The following is a 15,637-nucleotide window of genomic DNA, read 5'->3' on the forward strand; positions in this document are numbered from 1 at the left end:
CGTTTCGCCACGTCCCTGCGCTCCAGGTGAAAACAGAGCACACGGATCCTGTAAACACGTTCCCGACCCAACATGGGCAACCGGGAGATCCATATTGAACAGGCAAGTCAATTCAGCGTTAAGCTGGCGAACAGTCTGGATTCGGGAGGACGGCTGAAAACATTAAGTCCTGTTTCTTGCTTTCTGCTAGAAACCAGCAGCAGCGAACGGCTCGAAAAAGGACAAAAGAAACGTAAATCGCTCGGTTTTGCTTTTCCTTCGGGGTTCGCAGCCACGGGATGGGTTCAACAGCAACGAGCTGGGTGAGATGAGCGCTCCAAAGGACGGGGGTGCGGCGAGAGGACGCGGCTCCTTAGGAAGGAATTGTACACCGTATGTAGGAACGTTGAGACGCTGCGTTATACACCGCACAGGGACAGCCGACCCCAGCGGGGTTTGGGACCGGTTCATCACGAATCAACACAATCCCCGTCCTGTGTAACGCGGGTTGGTTCGGGCCACCCCGCGGCCACCGGCACGGAGCAAACCCACCGGGCGCCTCGTTAGGAGAGGCACGAAGCTGCGTTTTGATTAGAGACGAGGGTCATTAAGAGGCTCCGGATCCCAGGGAGTCCAGGACGGAAAACAGCAGCGGCAGCAGAGCCGCCCTCGGGCTCAGCCAATGCTGCGCAGGGAGGCTCGGCCCCGCTATCAAACCACCCTTAACCCCTCGGCCGCCCAACGCTCCCCAGCAGCCCCACGCAAACACGCGGGGCTCACGCAGTTTAACGGGCTATTAGCGGCGGTTTTTCCTCCTCACGGCGAGAGTTCAGCTCACGATGCCTATTTATAACGGGGAGAAAAAAAACGCAGGGGGAAGGCAGCGCGGAGCTGGCACGGAGGCGGCGCAGGACGGGCTGGTTTGGCCGCGGTACGCGCCGCTCGCTGCCAGAGCTCAGGTTCGTGTAACGCTATACGACGTGCACACGCGTAGAATTCAAAGCCAGAGTCCCACGGAAACAGTATCGGAGAGCTCTGCGCTTTTTTCCCCCCCCCCTTACTGTAAATGGCTGCGGCATCTGTCATATAAATGTATTCACGAAGAGTCTCGCGCGTATCTGATCACGCTCGGGTTACGGTTGCGGTGGGAGCTGTAATTTGGTTTCCTAACTGTGCGGCAGCGATAGTGACCTCTGTGGAAATGGGCTCTCAAGGTTCCAAACAACAAGCGAACCAGCAAGGGGGGGAGGCCAGAGGAGCGAGGCCCGGGCTGCAGCGCCGGCCGCGTGTCGCAAGCGTGTGATCCCAATTTAGCCCCGAGGCTCCGAGCCGCTCTCCCGAGCTTCTGCAAGTGCCGAGCGGCGTTGCTGCCATGGAAATCCACACAGAACTCGGCTCCGTATGGAATTATATCTGAAATCATGGTACACGTACATAGCGTTCTGCACTTGAGCGCTTTTCCTCAACACTCACTTATTCTCTTCCAGCCACAAAGACTCCAAATTCAGTAATTTGTCAAGCAGCGTTTCTTAGAGTTCTGGAATAAAACTGTTATCTGTAAAACAATTTGTCCTTTTTTTGCTCACAATCGTTTGTAGGACTGAACAGGTGAGGACGGCACCCAAGCCGAGCGCATCACTGCATCGTAAGGCGGAAAAGAACCATCAAAAATCAAATAAAACTCTGTCCAGGGGAGGTTCGGTGTAAGGCTCCAGGGGTCCAACAGCAGCTCTCACCCTGAATCTACAAAACCAGTGGGGAAACTTGGACAGAAAATCAGAATTTAACAAACAGGCTGTCAGCAACGCCTGATACTGGCTGTCGTTATCAAGCAAAACTCAGGAAATATCACATTACATTGAAGCAAGCTGGATGTCGCTTATTCCTGGTGCTCAGCTGCTCCAACGGTTATCGCTGCCTCTTCCCCAACGCCATCCAACAAGTCGCCCAAAACACGTTGACTCCAACAGGATCTGGGCCCTTAGCACCAAGTCAGGAAGAACCGAGTGCCAAAGAAATTCAAGGCTTTACAATCAGCACTAAAATTAAAGTGTTTTGTATAAAATAAGATATGACGGTACATAATGCCACGACCCCACGGAACTGCGAGGTGGGAACGCGAGGAGGTTCGTATTTACACAGGAACAGATAAAATTAACTGCAGGTGCCTCCCTTCCCATGGACAGTGACTTCCAAAAACAACACGTCAAGGAAGCTCTTCCCACTGACATTTCTCAGGACAGCGTTTCTCTTATCTCATCTATCAGTAAAGAACAAAAAGCCTTGTTTTGCCTCCCCAGCCTTTCGTGCTCCTTTGGAGCTACGGGAACATCTCCAATATTCCAAAATGGGACGGGTGGTACCTGCAAGCCCCCGTGGGTTTGGCCGCATCCTCCTGGTCTAACACGGCTCAGAGCGGCAGAGATGCTGGCGCTGTCCTCTGGACCTCTTGGGATCAGCAAAGGGGAGTTCAGAAAAGATAAAAGGGTTGGGAGTTGCGTGGCACCTTGTCCTGCGGCGATAACGCAGGATCCGGAGGCCTGTGGGAGAAGTTGTTGAATGGAGATAATGGGGGAAAAGGTGGAGTTGTGGTGTTGATAGAGGAAAAGAGCAGATAAAGGGAGATCTCTTGAGAAATGCAGCCTCTTCCATGCCAACCTTCTGCTGTTTAGACCAGGGACTCATCTATTATCTTCTGCACTACAACCACCGGGGGAGCTTTTCTCTGGAAACAGAGAAATGTACTCGTACGTGAGTGGAGTGGAGTGGAGTGGAGTGGAGTGGAGTGGAGTGGAGTGGAGTGGAGTGGAGTGGAGTGGAGTGGAGTGGAGTGGAGCATCTCCCGTGTGAGGAAAGGCTGGGGGAGCTGGGGCTCTGGAGCTGGAGAAGAGGAGACTGAGGGGGGACTCATTCCTGGGGATCAATATGGAAAGGGGCAGTGTCAGGAGGATGGAGCCAGGCTCTTCTGGGTGACAACCAGTGACAGGACAAGGGGCAATGGGTGCAAACTGGAACACAGGAGGTTCCACTGAAAGAGGAGAAGAAACTTCTTCCTGGTGAGGGTGGCAGAGCCTGGCCCAGGCTGCCCAGGGGGGTTGTGGAGTCTCCTTCTCTGCAGACATTCAAACCCGCCTGGACCCCTTCCTGTGGAACCTCAGCTGGGTGTTCCTGCTCCATGGGGGATTGCACTGGATGAGCTTTCCAGGGCCCTCCAACCCCTGACGCTCTGGGATTCTGTTTTCTGGGACAGGTACAACCTCTGCTTTCTGCAGACACAAGAGAGCCCTTTTCTCAAGGCACGTAGAAGGACGTTGTAGCAAACAAGGCACGAAAGAATGAAAGCGAAGTTGACACATTCGGCTCTACAGGCACAGGGAGGATTGCATTTGGATATGGCATGGAGGGGGATGTGTCAAACGTGACCTGGACACACAAAATAAGAGCAAACCTACAATCCAAAGGCCATAGGGTTTACAGCAAACAGGAACGCAGAGCTGCCTGTAACAGGGAAAGGTAATGAAACGGGCGGAAGCATAAGATTAACCACAAGATGAAGCTGATAACTAATGATCTGCACCGAAATGTCAGACAGAGGTTAAGATCTTAATCTGGAGATTGCACGGCATGGTTATGAATCATAAACACGGACACTGGAGTTCAATCTGTGTGTGTGGACGAAGATACTGAAACGAAGCTGGAGAGAAGGAAGGAACACAACCTGTTCCAGATCCAGATACATTGATTACATGCATCCACATAACGTTCTCTCGCCTACTCTGGTCACTTTGGCCTCACCAGCTCGTGCCCACTCGTCCGTACACCCCTCTCTCTTTGCCCCAAGCCGCAAGCACGCTCTGCACAGTTTATTTCTAGGTATAAGAATTTACTGAGCAGCACTGAAATAGATCCTGCTTGCTTGCTGTCCCCGAGCCAGGCAGTTGAGACCTCTCTATGAAATGTATTTTTATTTACTACTTGCCCTTGTCATCTCTGGCACGCCAGCAAGGCCCACGCTCCCGTCATTCAGGGGATAACAACAAGTGGATCAGGAAAAACAAACGGCTATAGATAAGTACAAAACCCACGAACTCCAGCGCACAAGCCACCCTCAGAGCCTATTCATCTATTTCTCCTTGTAAATTATGCGAGAGAATGCTGTCATCTGAAGGAAATTAATCCCTAATTAGTTGGGCCATCCCAACAAGGAGAGGCCAACAACAAGGGAACTGAACCGTGTGAAGTTACAATAAACCCAGGGGACGTCTTGGGCTCTCAGTCTTCCTTCCACAACAGTTAATGGCTCCAAGCGTCCACTGCCACAACATTTGTGTTGTTTTACGCCTCTGTCACAATAAACTCTCAAAACTGCCACTGAAGTCACTTGGTTCAAGTACCACGTGTGGGGAAACTCCTGGAAATAACCTTCCTCTGGGGAAAAAGAGAATCCATAAACAAGCGGTACGTAGCAAGAAGAGGGGCTGGGACTGCTCAGCAAGATACCGAAAGCCCTATCGGCTTCTTCAGACACAAAGAGTCTTTTCTCAAGCAAACTGCAGCCGTTCCCAACATCAGCACGGAGCTGCTGCCACCGGAACCTTGGACCAGAGGGGACCCTGCAAGTGCTGGAGATGCTGCCCAGCCCATCCACCGGGCCACGGCCAGATCAAACACTTCACCTAAGAACTTCTGACAGCTCCTTGTCTAAACCCGTCTTAAAGTTAAACTCTGTCTCAGTGCTCTTCCTGCATTCACCATCTGAAGGTCTTTGAGATCTGGCTCTGATCACTCCACGTTACAACCACCGAGGTGCAGAGGGGCATAGAACAAGACAAGGCAGCTCAGTGATACCGAGTCCACATCCAGCGCAAAATCCTCTGTAAAATACCCAAAATAAAGCGAAACACTTGACAGTTTATGGCTGAGTTCTGCTCCGGCTCCTTAGCGCCAGAGCAAGGCTCGTATTGAAACCACGCCACTTCAAGAGGCTCTGGGCGGCTGGATGCGCCACCGCAGCCGACGGTCGCTGGCGAATCTGAGCACCCAGAGACACAGGCGTGTTTGAAAAACACAATCTGGAGCTCGTCTTGTTATCACGGATTAGAGCATGTGGAAAAACAACCCGCTCTTCCCCAGCGCCGACCAACAGGAGCCGTCCCGCAGCGACTCCTCCTTCCGCACAGAGCCACGCAGAACAGCAGCACGGCTCCTTATCACACCCCGCGCCGCACGCCCTCCAAGGAGGACATTTTACATCCCACTGAGCAACAAAACCCTGGTGCTTGATGAAGGTACCACCTAGTTCTAACAGACTTGTAGATGAGTTTCATACAAAGCCACAGAAACCCGATATCCAAGCGCCGAAAGAGCAGTTGAACACTATACAAATTATTGAGGCAGCCCTGGAGATGATGTTAGTGGAGAGGGGAAGAGCAGCCTAAGGAAAAGGTGTCTTCACGAGACGTTTTCTTTTGCTAATTTAGCAATTATAGGTTTTAATGAACATTGCTCAGAGAGCGTTCAGTGCCGTGACACAACGTGGACGCCTGACGGAGCCTAAAACGGCACCAGAGGAGCACAGGGCTGCGCCCAGCGCCCGCGGAGCCGCGCGTGCCGAGCCCCGGGAAACCCGACCGGCCGCGGGGCCTCCTGCGCCGTCCTGCGCCTCTGCCCGCGCCCTCACCGGCGCAGCAGCACCCACACCCGCCTCCGCGTGCTTTCCCAATCGTAACAAATTCCCAACACGACGCCTGATTTTCGCGTGAGAGATTCACGGAACAGTTAGCACAGAGCATCCTCCTGCCCTTCTCCACAGCGATTCTGAACCTGCTTTGAGGAACAGAACGAGAAATCCCACGTTACCAAACTTCTTGGCCGTTTAACAGGTGCCGAGCGCCCGGCCCCGTTTTTCAGTTCATTTAAATAGGGATTCAGGAGGAAGCCAGACAAACGAAAACATCGCCCTGGCCCAGCCAACATCCCAGCGCCAGACAGAGCCCAAGTTAATTCTCCGTTTGTTTTAAATGTCACACGCCAAAATAAAAGCACCGCTGCCGGCTCTCAAACAATGTCAGCCCAGCCAGGACCGTGCCCGCGGCCCCACGGTCCAGATCCAGGCGATGAACGCACCCGCCTGCAATCCACAGCATTCGGTGACCAACCCGGGGATCAGAGCAGCCCCAAAATAACCCCGGGCACATCCCGATCCCCCACCTCCCCGGCCCCATTTCATTATTTTATTTTTTGACAGCAAACCAACAGCTCTAATTAAGCGGCATAAACATCCCAGCAGGTTCATTCACACCCCTCCAATAGGAACCGGCAGACAATGATAGGATATAATTGGGAAGCGCGATGGTCGAACTCGTCACCAGCTATTGTTCCAAACCCAGGGACGGGGCCGAGCTGCTTCCTCTATGGGGTTTTGCACCAGCTCGGTGATTAATCAAAACGTCCCGGAATCCTCGGCCTTTCGTTAGAAACGACCTGTGCGCTGCTCACGCCTGGGGCTTTTTCACCGCTCTGCTGTGGGTGGTTTGGGTTGGTTGGGTGCTTTGGGTTTTTTGTTTGGTTGGTTTTGGGGTTTTTTGGGGGTTTTGGTTCGGGTTTGGTTTTTTACACAGATTTTATTTTCAGACACAACCCCTGTCAAACCCAGTTCCCGACAGCTCAAGATCTTCCCGAACGTTTGCGCAGTGACACATTTCAGCCGGTCCCCTCACACACATCCTTGTGCAGACCATCGGGTCACAGTCCCTCCAGGGCCTTCACAGCACAGATCTCCCGCTCCTTCACCACACCGCGACACAACACTGATGACCCTCAGGGTCCCTCCCATCCGGACACTGCGAACGCTGCACCACCATACACAGCTCTCACTTGTCTGCTCTTTGCCCGAATCTGGGAAGCGGCAGCAGAACTGCATTTGATGTGGAATACTTTTACAATTAATCCCAATTGTTAAGGTTTAAAATACAGGACAGCTGTTCTGCCTTCATTCAGGAGGCTGAAGGGAGGACCACACACCGGATACAGAAGCGCCCGGTTCCTTATCTGTTCCGATGGCACCAAATCCCTGGTGACGCCGGGCGGGTTCGCCCTGAACGAGGCGCGGCTGCCGCCCCCCGAGCGAACGCGGCGCAGGTGAGCGCCCGCGGCTCTCCCGTTCTCACATCCCTATCACTATCGCTATCACACGTTCGCTCTCTTGCTCGCAATTTGATCTTTTTTCCGCATTTTGCCATTTCCTGCTTTACCTCCGCGCCCGGCCAACAGCGTTTTCCAACAGGCCTGCCAAGTCCACTCAGTCTGCTGCATTTTAGCCAACAAGGGGTAGTGCGGGTTCCCTTGTTTAAGCAAATAAGGTAACCTGGAGCTGGTCTGTAAGGGGGAAACACGCGCACCCTGCCTGCAGTGCCCTCGGGTCTCTCGAGCAGCCACCGTCACTGTGGGAGATCAGACGGAGATGGTCAAACACCTCCAGTACCGCTGGTGCTGAACCTCTGCACGCGAAGGGTTAAACCCCTCTCAGCCTCCCCAGCCGCCACCAGCTTCAATAACAAGTGTTTTGGGGATGGGGAATGAGGATCAAAGAATTTAAATGGCAACTTGGGTGAAAACTCTTCCAGTTTTCACCATATCGGCGGCAAAAGGCCTCATTTCCTTTTTAACTAATCAAATACGTTTGCCACAACAAGATCAGTAAAGCAATTATCTAAGACACCTTAACTTTCATGAGGACTTCCTATATTTACTGTTCATTCACTGTTGGACGAGCCAGCAATCGGTTCTTGTCCAAACGCTCCAAAGATGGAACGGATGGGGCCGTCTGGAGGGCTGGGTGGTGATGGACACGTAACCGAAGGTTCAGCCCAGGAAACGCAAGCGCGGTGAGACCACACAGGGATTTCTTCACGGCAAACTGTTCAGCAGCTGTGCCACCCCTTTTCCCCCAATTCTGAGCTGTACCACGTCACCAAGAGCCATAAATCTCCTAACCGCTCTTAATAAGCTAAATTGAACTAGTTCAGGATGTGGGACCGCTCGCAAGCACCACGATAGCGACGCGCGCTCAATGAAGCGGCGCTCGGCAGGGCCGGGACAGCCGCCCCCGGGGATTATCGGTGCCAGCTTCCAGCCGGCATCTGTCAGAGCTGGGAGACAAGGAAAAATACATAAAATAAATACAAGGCGGTTCTTATCAGATCTCCACCAGAACGAGCACTTCCACCTCGTGTGGGAGCAGCTGGAAACATTTCTTTTGTGTTCGAGGCTTTATAAATATCTTGCCCTTGAGGTTGTCTGAGTCTGCTCGGCGCTCTGAGACCCCTTTCCCATGCAAAGGTAATAAAACTAAGCTCATGGTTACAGAAATTCCCAGCACATAAAAATTACAGGAAGCTGTTGCTAAGTAATATTTCTACCTAAGCAAACAGCACAAAGCGTTTCCCACACACACCTCTGAACTTTGTTATTCAAAGCTGCCCTGAAGACGCTCGTAGCTGCGGAATCTCTCCCGGCACCACCTCTTTAAAAAGCTCTCGGTGCCATTTCACAGACGCTGAGAAACATTTTGGGCTGAGCAACGTTCTCCCGGGAGCTTTGTTGTGTCGCTTGTACCAGGAAACAAACCGAGCTACTGGAGCTACTCCTGAATCCCTTACCTGTGTCCCACCTGCTCAGAACCCTCCCTGGATGAGTCACAGGAAATGAGAGAGATGCTGTTGTACCCGGAGCCTCCAGACCTGCTTCCCCAACACCATAAAAATGTGGATAAACGTCGTTATTTTCATACAGTACCTTTCCCTAGCATGGCGGTTACTCCAGACTGTCGTCCCTTCCATCAGCTCTGCTCCTATTGACCCAAATGTTTTATGTACCCTCCTGAGGTCAAGAGCTTACAAAAAATTCGCAGTTGCGCTAATGGAGAGAGACAACTTTGGGGTTTATCGCATAGAGATAAGAGTTTGCAGAAAGATTCTATCTACAAACCTGAAACGGCCCACGCTCTTAGGAACTCGAATTTCCTGGTAGCGTGAAGTCCCGAGATGGAGAAGATAACGGGCGCCTACAGAGGTTTCATTCAGGATGAACAGAACCGGAATTGCAGCGTGTTCTCCAAGGAACGAGCCCGTATTCCAGATATTCGTCCTGTATTCCAGGAATGCGTCCCTCCAACCTTCACCAAGGGACCGCCTGATATCACAGATTTTCCTGCTCGTTTTTATGTGGCCATTCCACTTTTCCTTCTTTACTCCACCTGCAAATGATCTGATATGTAGGTAAAAGGCTAAACCAGCCTTTAGAATTGGTCCGTCAAAACCATCGGGCTGCTTCAGATTACCACAGAATCCCAGAAACTTGCTGATAGCGCACCCTATTCCCTCGTCCAAATCATTGATGAATATATTGAATAATCCCAGACCCAGCACTGACCCCTGAGGCTCTGCACTGGATCCAGGCCTCAACTGGACTCTGCCCCATTGACCACGACTCTCTGGCTTCTTCCCTTCAGCCAGGTCGCAGTCACCTCACTGCCCGCCCATCCAGACCGCACTCCCTGGGTGCAGCTGTGAGGATGCTGTGCAGATGGTGTCAAATCCCTCACTCAAGTCAAGGTAGATCACGTCCACCGCTCTGCCATCATCCATCCATCTTGTGATGTCCTCATAACGGTCAATGGGGTTGGTCAAGCACCACTTCCCCTTGGTGAAGCCACACTGACTGCCCCTAATGCCCCTCTCATCCCTGATGTGCCTTGAGACGGCACCAAGGAGAAGCCGTTCCATCAGTTTCCCGGGGATGGAGGTGACATTGACCGGTCTGGAGCTCCTGCAGCCGGCGTCGGCGCACACCCGCGGGAGCAGCTTCCTGGGGGGTCCCTGGGCCAGCACCCCTACTCGGCCAGCCCCTAGCAGCTTAGAACCGGTGCGGACCAGGGGAATCCGAGTGTTTAATTAAAACAAAGCATCGCGAAGGCCGCGGTGTTGACGCGATGTGATCTCTGCCCAGCGCTCTGAATGCCAAAGTGAAGAAACTCAGTGGAGCGCGGGCAGCGGCGGGAGGAACTGTGACTCTCTAAGGTGGCCAAATGCCTCGTCATCTAATTAGTGACGCGCATGAACGAGATTCCCACTGTCCCTTCCTACTACCCAGAGTACGTGTGGACAGAGCAGACCCAATGCCAAGAGAACTGGCAGAAAATCCCGTTCCAAAGGGAACTGTTTCTCCAGCAAGTGGAGCGACAGACATATAGCATTTTATTACATTAAAAAAAAAAGTGGAAAAAATGCAAAATATGAAAATCATGTTTGGCAGATCCAGACCGAGGTCTAGGACGTGGCGTTTCCAGCATTTTTGTTGTCTGCATTCTTCAGCAAAGACACTCTGCATGGACGCGCTGCACCACACCATGTTTGTGTGGCAATAGAAGCCAGCATGGACGTAAAAAAGCGCCTTATAAAAATGTGGGCTGAAAAGGTACAAAACCTCCAGAACAGGAACAGCGTTTGCCTGCCATGAACAGCACAGGGCTAGGCCCAAATTCCAAACAAACGACATATTCCCCCCCTTCCTACTCAACATATAACATGAGTTGGCCTTAACTGAACCGACTTGCTTTTCACACCAACACGAGGAATTTAGGGGAGGAAAAAAAAGAAAGAAAACGTTGAGGAAGCAGGCGGATCCCAATGGATGGCGCATCCGCCTCCGCGCTCACACGCGCGTCCAACATCACAACCGGTTCTTTCCCAGCTGCCCACAAATCATTTCGGTTCCTCCCCGGCGGTTTCATCCGAACGTCCGTAAGAAGATCCTTTGTTGTTTTGAAAGTGTTATCACCAACTGAAAGAAAACAACCCCCACCATTTCTGGGCCGGAGCGAAAGCTGCGGGGATGACTCAGGCTTGGCCGCGCGCCCCGGAGATAATCGCGCGCTGCAGCTCCGAGCGGGAGCGAACCCGGAGCTTAACACGCAGATACCAGTGGCAGGATCGACGTGAGATGTGGGGGGATAACGGGACGGAGGTGACGCAGGGGTCAGGGTGCAGCGATGGGGACACCCAGGGACCCCAGTGTCACCATCTCCCTCCCCGGTGGCACAAACCCCTTTTCCACCCATCCTGCCCACATGGGCTCCCTCCAACTTCTTACCCATCTCCACGTGTTCCCGGAGCTCAGCGGGCTGGAAGAGCTCACCAGCGTGGAAGTGGGTTTTGTCAATGGACACACGCTCTCTGCATTTGTTTCGTTGTTTTTGTAAATCAATATTTACATATTCCTTAAGGAGTTTTTTTCCGGCAGATAAAGCAGCAAACACTGCAGCAAACACTGCAGCAAACACTGCAGCAAACACTGCAGCAAACACTGCAGCAAACACTGCAGCAAACACTGCAGCAAACACTGCAGCAAACACTGCATCCCGGCCCGCGGTGCCGCTTCACACAACAACGGCTTCCCAGCCAGGGACAAACCGAGACACCCGCCAGCGCCCGACTGTGCACCCGGCCTTACAAACCAGCCCAGGGACACAAACCCACACCACGCAGAACCAAACCTCACCCGAGAGTTACGCTGAAATCGCTACTTCTCATTCCAGTATTGCTTAAAATCCAAAGAGCAGAAATAAGTCTTCGAAGCAGAGAGACGGGAGCTGCTGGAGATTCCCAGCTAAGCCGCAAAGGTCCTGACGTTAATCCCCTCGGTCCTGCGAGTTTCTGCGAGGCTCTTCGGGCAAAGGAAAGCAACGTACGATTCACACCAGCTCTTAATCTGGACGAAACAATTACACGCGCTGAGGACACGTTAGGGTTGGCACGAGAAGAGAGAACACGGCGATTCCACCGATGGGATCAATAAACGTCACTTATCTCGAGCGCAGTTGCCAGCACGTGTGTGTGTGTTGAAAGTCTAAAGGCTACTAAAGAAGCTTCAAAGACCACTCAAGCTGTTAAGATCACTTCTGAAGCAGGTGTCACAAGGCACAACACAATCCAGACGCCAGCTTGTTGAGAACAGCAGCCCCCAATAAAGAAAAGCACAAATCTCAGTATTCCAAACAAAGATAAGCGCGGCTTGTGAAGTGGTTTTGAAAACACATAGCAGCTCCAGCCAAAACACGCAGGAGCTTTGCTGCTCTGAACGACCACGGAACAACCGACGGGAGCATCGGCAGAGAGCGGCTTCCCAAACCATTTTCAAATTCAGATTTCCAATCCAAACCAAACGGACTTGCTAGGTCGGATTTGTCAGGTAATGAACTAAAATGGTGTGTGATATCCTATGGGTGCCATCCAACAAATGCAGATGAATTTGTGTGAGAGGCTCAGGAGCTGAGATTCCTGCCCCAATGGTAACGTATGCCCTTCCTATAGGTTTGCTGGCAATAGGCTGTCACAGAACAGAGAAAACCCCGCATTCCATCGGCCCCAGGAGTGAGGGACATCACCAACGGCTTAGCCACAGAAAACGTTTCAGTTACATCTTTAACCTGGTGAAACAGCAGAAAACACCAAATACGAACACACGAGAAACCAGGCTTCAGCACTGCTGTGTATCGAGTTCACGAACTAAAGAGCTTTATAACGTTATTTTTCGCTTTTAAAAAAAGAACGCAGGCGTTTGCATCTTCTTGCTCGCACCCTGTTATTCTGGCGAGAAAAAATAACCACTGTCTTTAAAAGGAAGCCGGACGGTTTTGGGGCGAGGAGCGGCAGAGGGGAAACCACATTAATTCCATTAGTTTGTGCATGCTGGGAGGAATTCCTGCTCAAATCTGGCACTTGGACTCAGAACTGCCCTTTACAGCTTGGCAAGAAACCCCGGGCAGCCCGCAGGTTTCCCCGTCCCGTCCCGTCCCGTCCCGTCCGCGCTGCTCGGCGGGATGCGGCCCCTCCAGGAACGCGGCCCCGAGCGCCGCAGTCCCACCTCGGCTGGCTCTGCTGCCCCTGTCAGATTTCACATCCCGCACAGTCAATACGTCATCGCCATTTCAGGCTGGTTCCAAGTTTGGAGAAAACAAATCTGTATGGAATTAAACCCAACTGTAACACGGTTTAAAAACGCGAGTGCAGGGGTGGCAGGAGCAGCTGAATTTCTGAGCCAACCTGAGCCAGAAGCGCCGTTTTGAGTCCTGCCACGGCCAGCGCTGGCTAGGTCCTCTCTCCTTCACCCCTCAGGTCTGACTCGCCTGCCAGCTTCTTACTCTGCGCAAGAGTTGTTCGCTCATCCACATCTCTCACATCTTTTTATGGCAGGATCAGTAAAACTGTGACTGCACCTTTCCGGAGCGGGGTTTATTCCATAAAGAGTTTTTCCGCCGTTCTGTTCCTATCTGCCGCAGCCTTTCCCTCAACCTGGACTTTTAACCCCCTACCCAAGCGCTACCGGAGATACGATTACCCCCGGGGCTCTGCACTGGATCCAGGCATTGACTGGATTCCCCCCACCGACCACGGCTCCCTGGTTCTCCCCTTCACCAGCTCACGGTCGCCTCCCCCCCGCTCACCCAGACCGCGCTCCCTTCGTTAAACCCGCGAGCTCTACGCGCTCCCTAAGAAACCAAACACAAATTTTTGATACCTTATTCACATCAGTGAACTAAACACTAAACCATCCCCATCCCAAAGGTCCTGTCTTGGCCTAAGATCGATTTTGAGCCTGGCTTTTAGGAACCTGGGCTTAAAGGTAGCAATTGATAGGTACCTCTCAGCCCTCCAATAGGTCTGATGGGTTAAAAACCCTGCGGACTCACCCCTCTGGCAGCGGTCGTGGGTCCAGCAGCGCTCGATGAAGATGCCGTTTATCACCGTGGGCGGGCAGCTGCTTTTCCCTTTCACGGTGCCCGGACACACGTCTCCGCACTCCTCCTTGTCGTCCTTGTTGGCCACGATGTAATTGTCCTCTACAGAATCCAAAATCCTCGACCAGTCGATGGTGGACAAGTAACACAGCTCGTTGTTCTTCTCGATGCGCACGGCGCCTCGGGTGATGTTCATGAGGTTATAGAGGCCGATCTCCTTCAGGTGAACCATCTCGAAAATGACGAGCGCGTAATTAAAGAACAGATGAGTCCCTCGAATCACAGTGAGGTTTGGGAAGAGCCCCTTTAAACTCTCCAGGCCGTACACGCGAAAAAGCAGCAAGTAGTCCGTGATCATGGTCAGCTTAGGAAAGCTGAGCTCGCGGAAATCCTCCGGCTTGGTCTTGAACATGAGCAAGATCTGCAGGTGGCCCTCGATCACGGTGCAGTTCTCCAGCATGCTCAGCCGGGTCAGGTTGTTGCGAATGTCCATGCTCCTGCAAACTGGAAGGCAGAGAACGACGTCATTTATTTTGGAAAAGGTCACAGTCTGAGTGTCCTAAAGGCCCAGTTTTGTCCCTGCGCGCTCAGAATTCACCGCTAGGCCCTTCGCAGTAAAACCTGCTTCAAGGGTTAACAGATATACCGCGGGGAACATTCCCTGGTACATGGTTACAAAACACGACAAAGAGGGTTTCATCACTTTTTCTGCCACCTTGGGTTTCTGGACGCTCCCCCACCACGGTCTCAGGCACCACTTGGGCTCCCCAAGGTGAGGAAAGTCGGCGCAGCTGTTTTCTTTAGATAATGGCCAGCCACACGCCCTCCTCGCCCCGATTGTGCAATGAGCGCCCGCGGATCAGAGGGAACCGTTCAGAGCTTCTGCAGGGAGGGAGGACAGGAAAAGGATAACAGCAAGGAAACGGGAACGCTTCGAGCAGAGCAGAAAGCGCCTGAACCGCTCCCATGCCAGAGCTCGGCCCGCGCTCCGGCCCAGACGCTGCCGACAGAGTGATTTACGGCCACGGCAATCCTGGCCCTGAGCGTTCTGTTCACATCAGGCGTTCAGGCTTTTTCATGACTGTGATTATTTTCTCAGGGTTGCAAATCTCCCGGCCACGACTACCTGGGCACTTCCCTCATTGGAACCGGTAACCCCAGCACTGCCAGAGTGAACAACCACGCGAAGCAGAAATTCAACAGAACAACACGAACCCAGGCGCCAGCAAAAGGAGGAAAGTAAAAGGTTTGACCATAAAATGATCAGGTCGCAGCTCCGAGAAGTCACAGAGCGATAATCACAACTGCCGCAGAGACAGAGGTTCAGTGGTGCCAAGAGTCGGAGTCCTCGTGGTTCGACGCAGACGCTGCTGCGCGGGTTAAAAATCAACCCCACGCAAACGTCTTCACGATGATTCAAAAATCTGCTCCACCGCAATAGTAAAAAAAAGGAATCAATTTGGCAACGCTAATACAGGACTTGGAGCAACGTTATTGCCCAACGGGATTTTTTGGCACTATATCCAAGTCGTTTCATAAATTGCCTTCTGGAAGAGAAGCGAACGCACACAGTGCTCGAGGATCGAGGACGCACCTTCTGAAATGGGAAAAGGCATTCAAAGAGCCAACAATGTCCTTGAGCCGGGGAAACCTGCAGCCGAACTGGAGGCAAAGCAGAAACCACATCCCAACCACGGGCTGAAGCAACGGGGACAGCAACAGCGTGCTCTACATGGCTGTGAGAAATAGGAGACAGGGATGTCCACGGAGGCGAGCGTGTGTGACGGGGGCTTTCCTCGTGAAAGGAGAAACACCAAAAGGACAGGATTCAAACACAAATTCCAGTTACGAGCCCCAGCG

General features: G+C 52.5%; 1 protein-coding gene across 2 annotated transcripts in view; it reads right to left on the reverse strand.

Moving 5' to 3' along the window:
• Positions 1 to 15,637, reverse strand: part of INSR (insulin receptor) — a 43,113-nt gene that overhangs the window by 22,791 nt on the left and 4,685 nt on the right. The window contains exons 1-2 of one of the 2 annotated variants that reach the window (XM_071799671.1): positions 15,372 to 15,408; positions 13,730 to 14,281 (exon numbers count right to left, since the gene is read on the reverse strand). In XM_071799671.1, the coding sequence (XP_071655772.1) occupies positions 13,730 to 14,281; positions 15,372 to 15,393 (574 nt within the window). In that variant the 5' untranslated portion in view covers positions 15,394 to 15,408. Of the gene's footprint in view, positions 1 to 13,729; positions 14,282 to 15,371; positions 15,409 to 15,637 lie in introns of those variants that run through there. The other variant, XM_065858249.2, reaches the window with a different exon arrangement.

The sequence above is a fragment of the Patagioenas fasciata genome, chromosome 27 (assembly GCF_037038585.1).
Source record: "Patagioenas fasciata isolate bPatFas1 chromosome 27, bPatFas1.hap1, whole genome shotgun sequence".
In the NCBI taxonomy this organism is placed as follows: Eukaryota; Metazoa; Chordata; class Aves; order Columbiformes; family Columbidae; genus Patagioenas; species Patagioenas fasciata.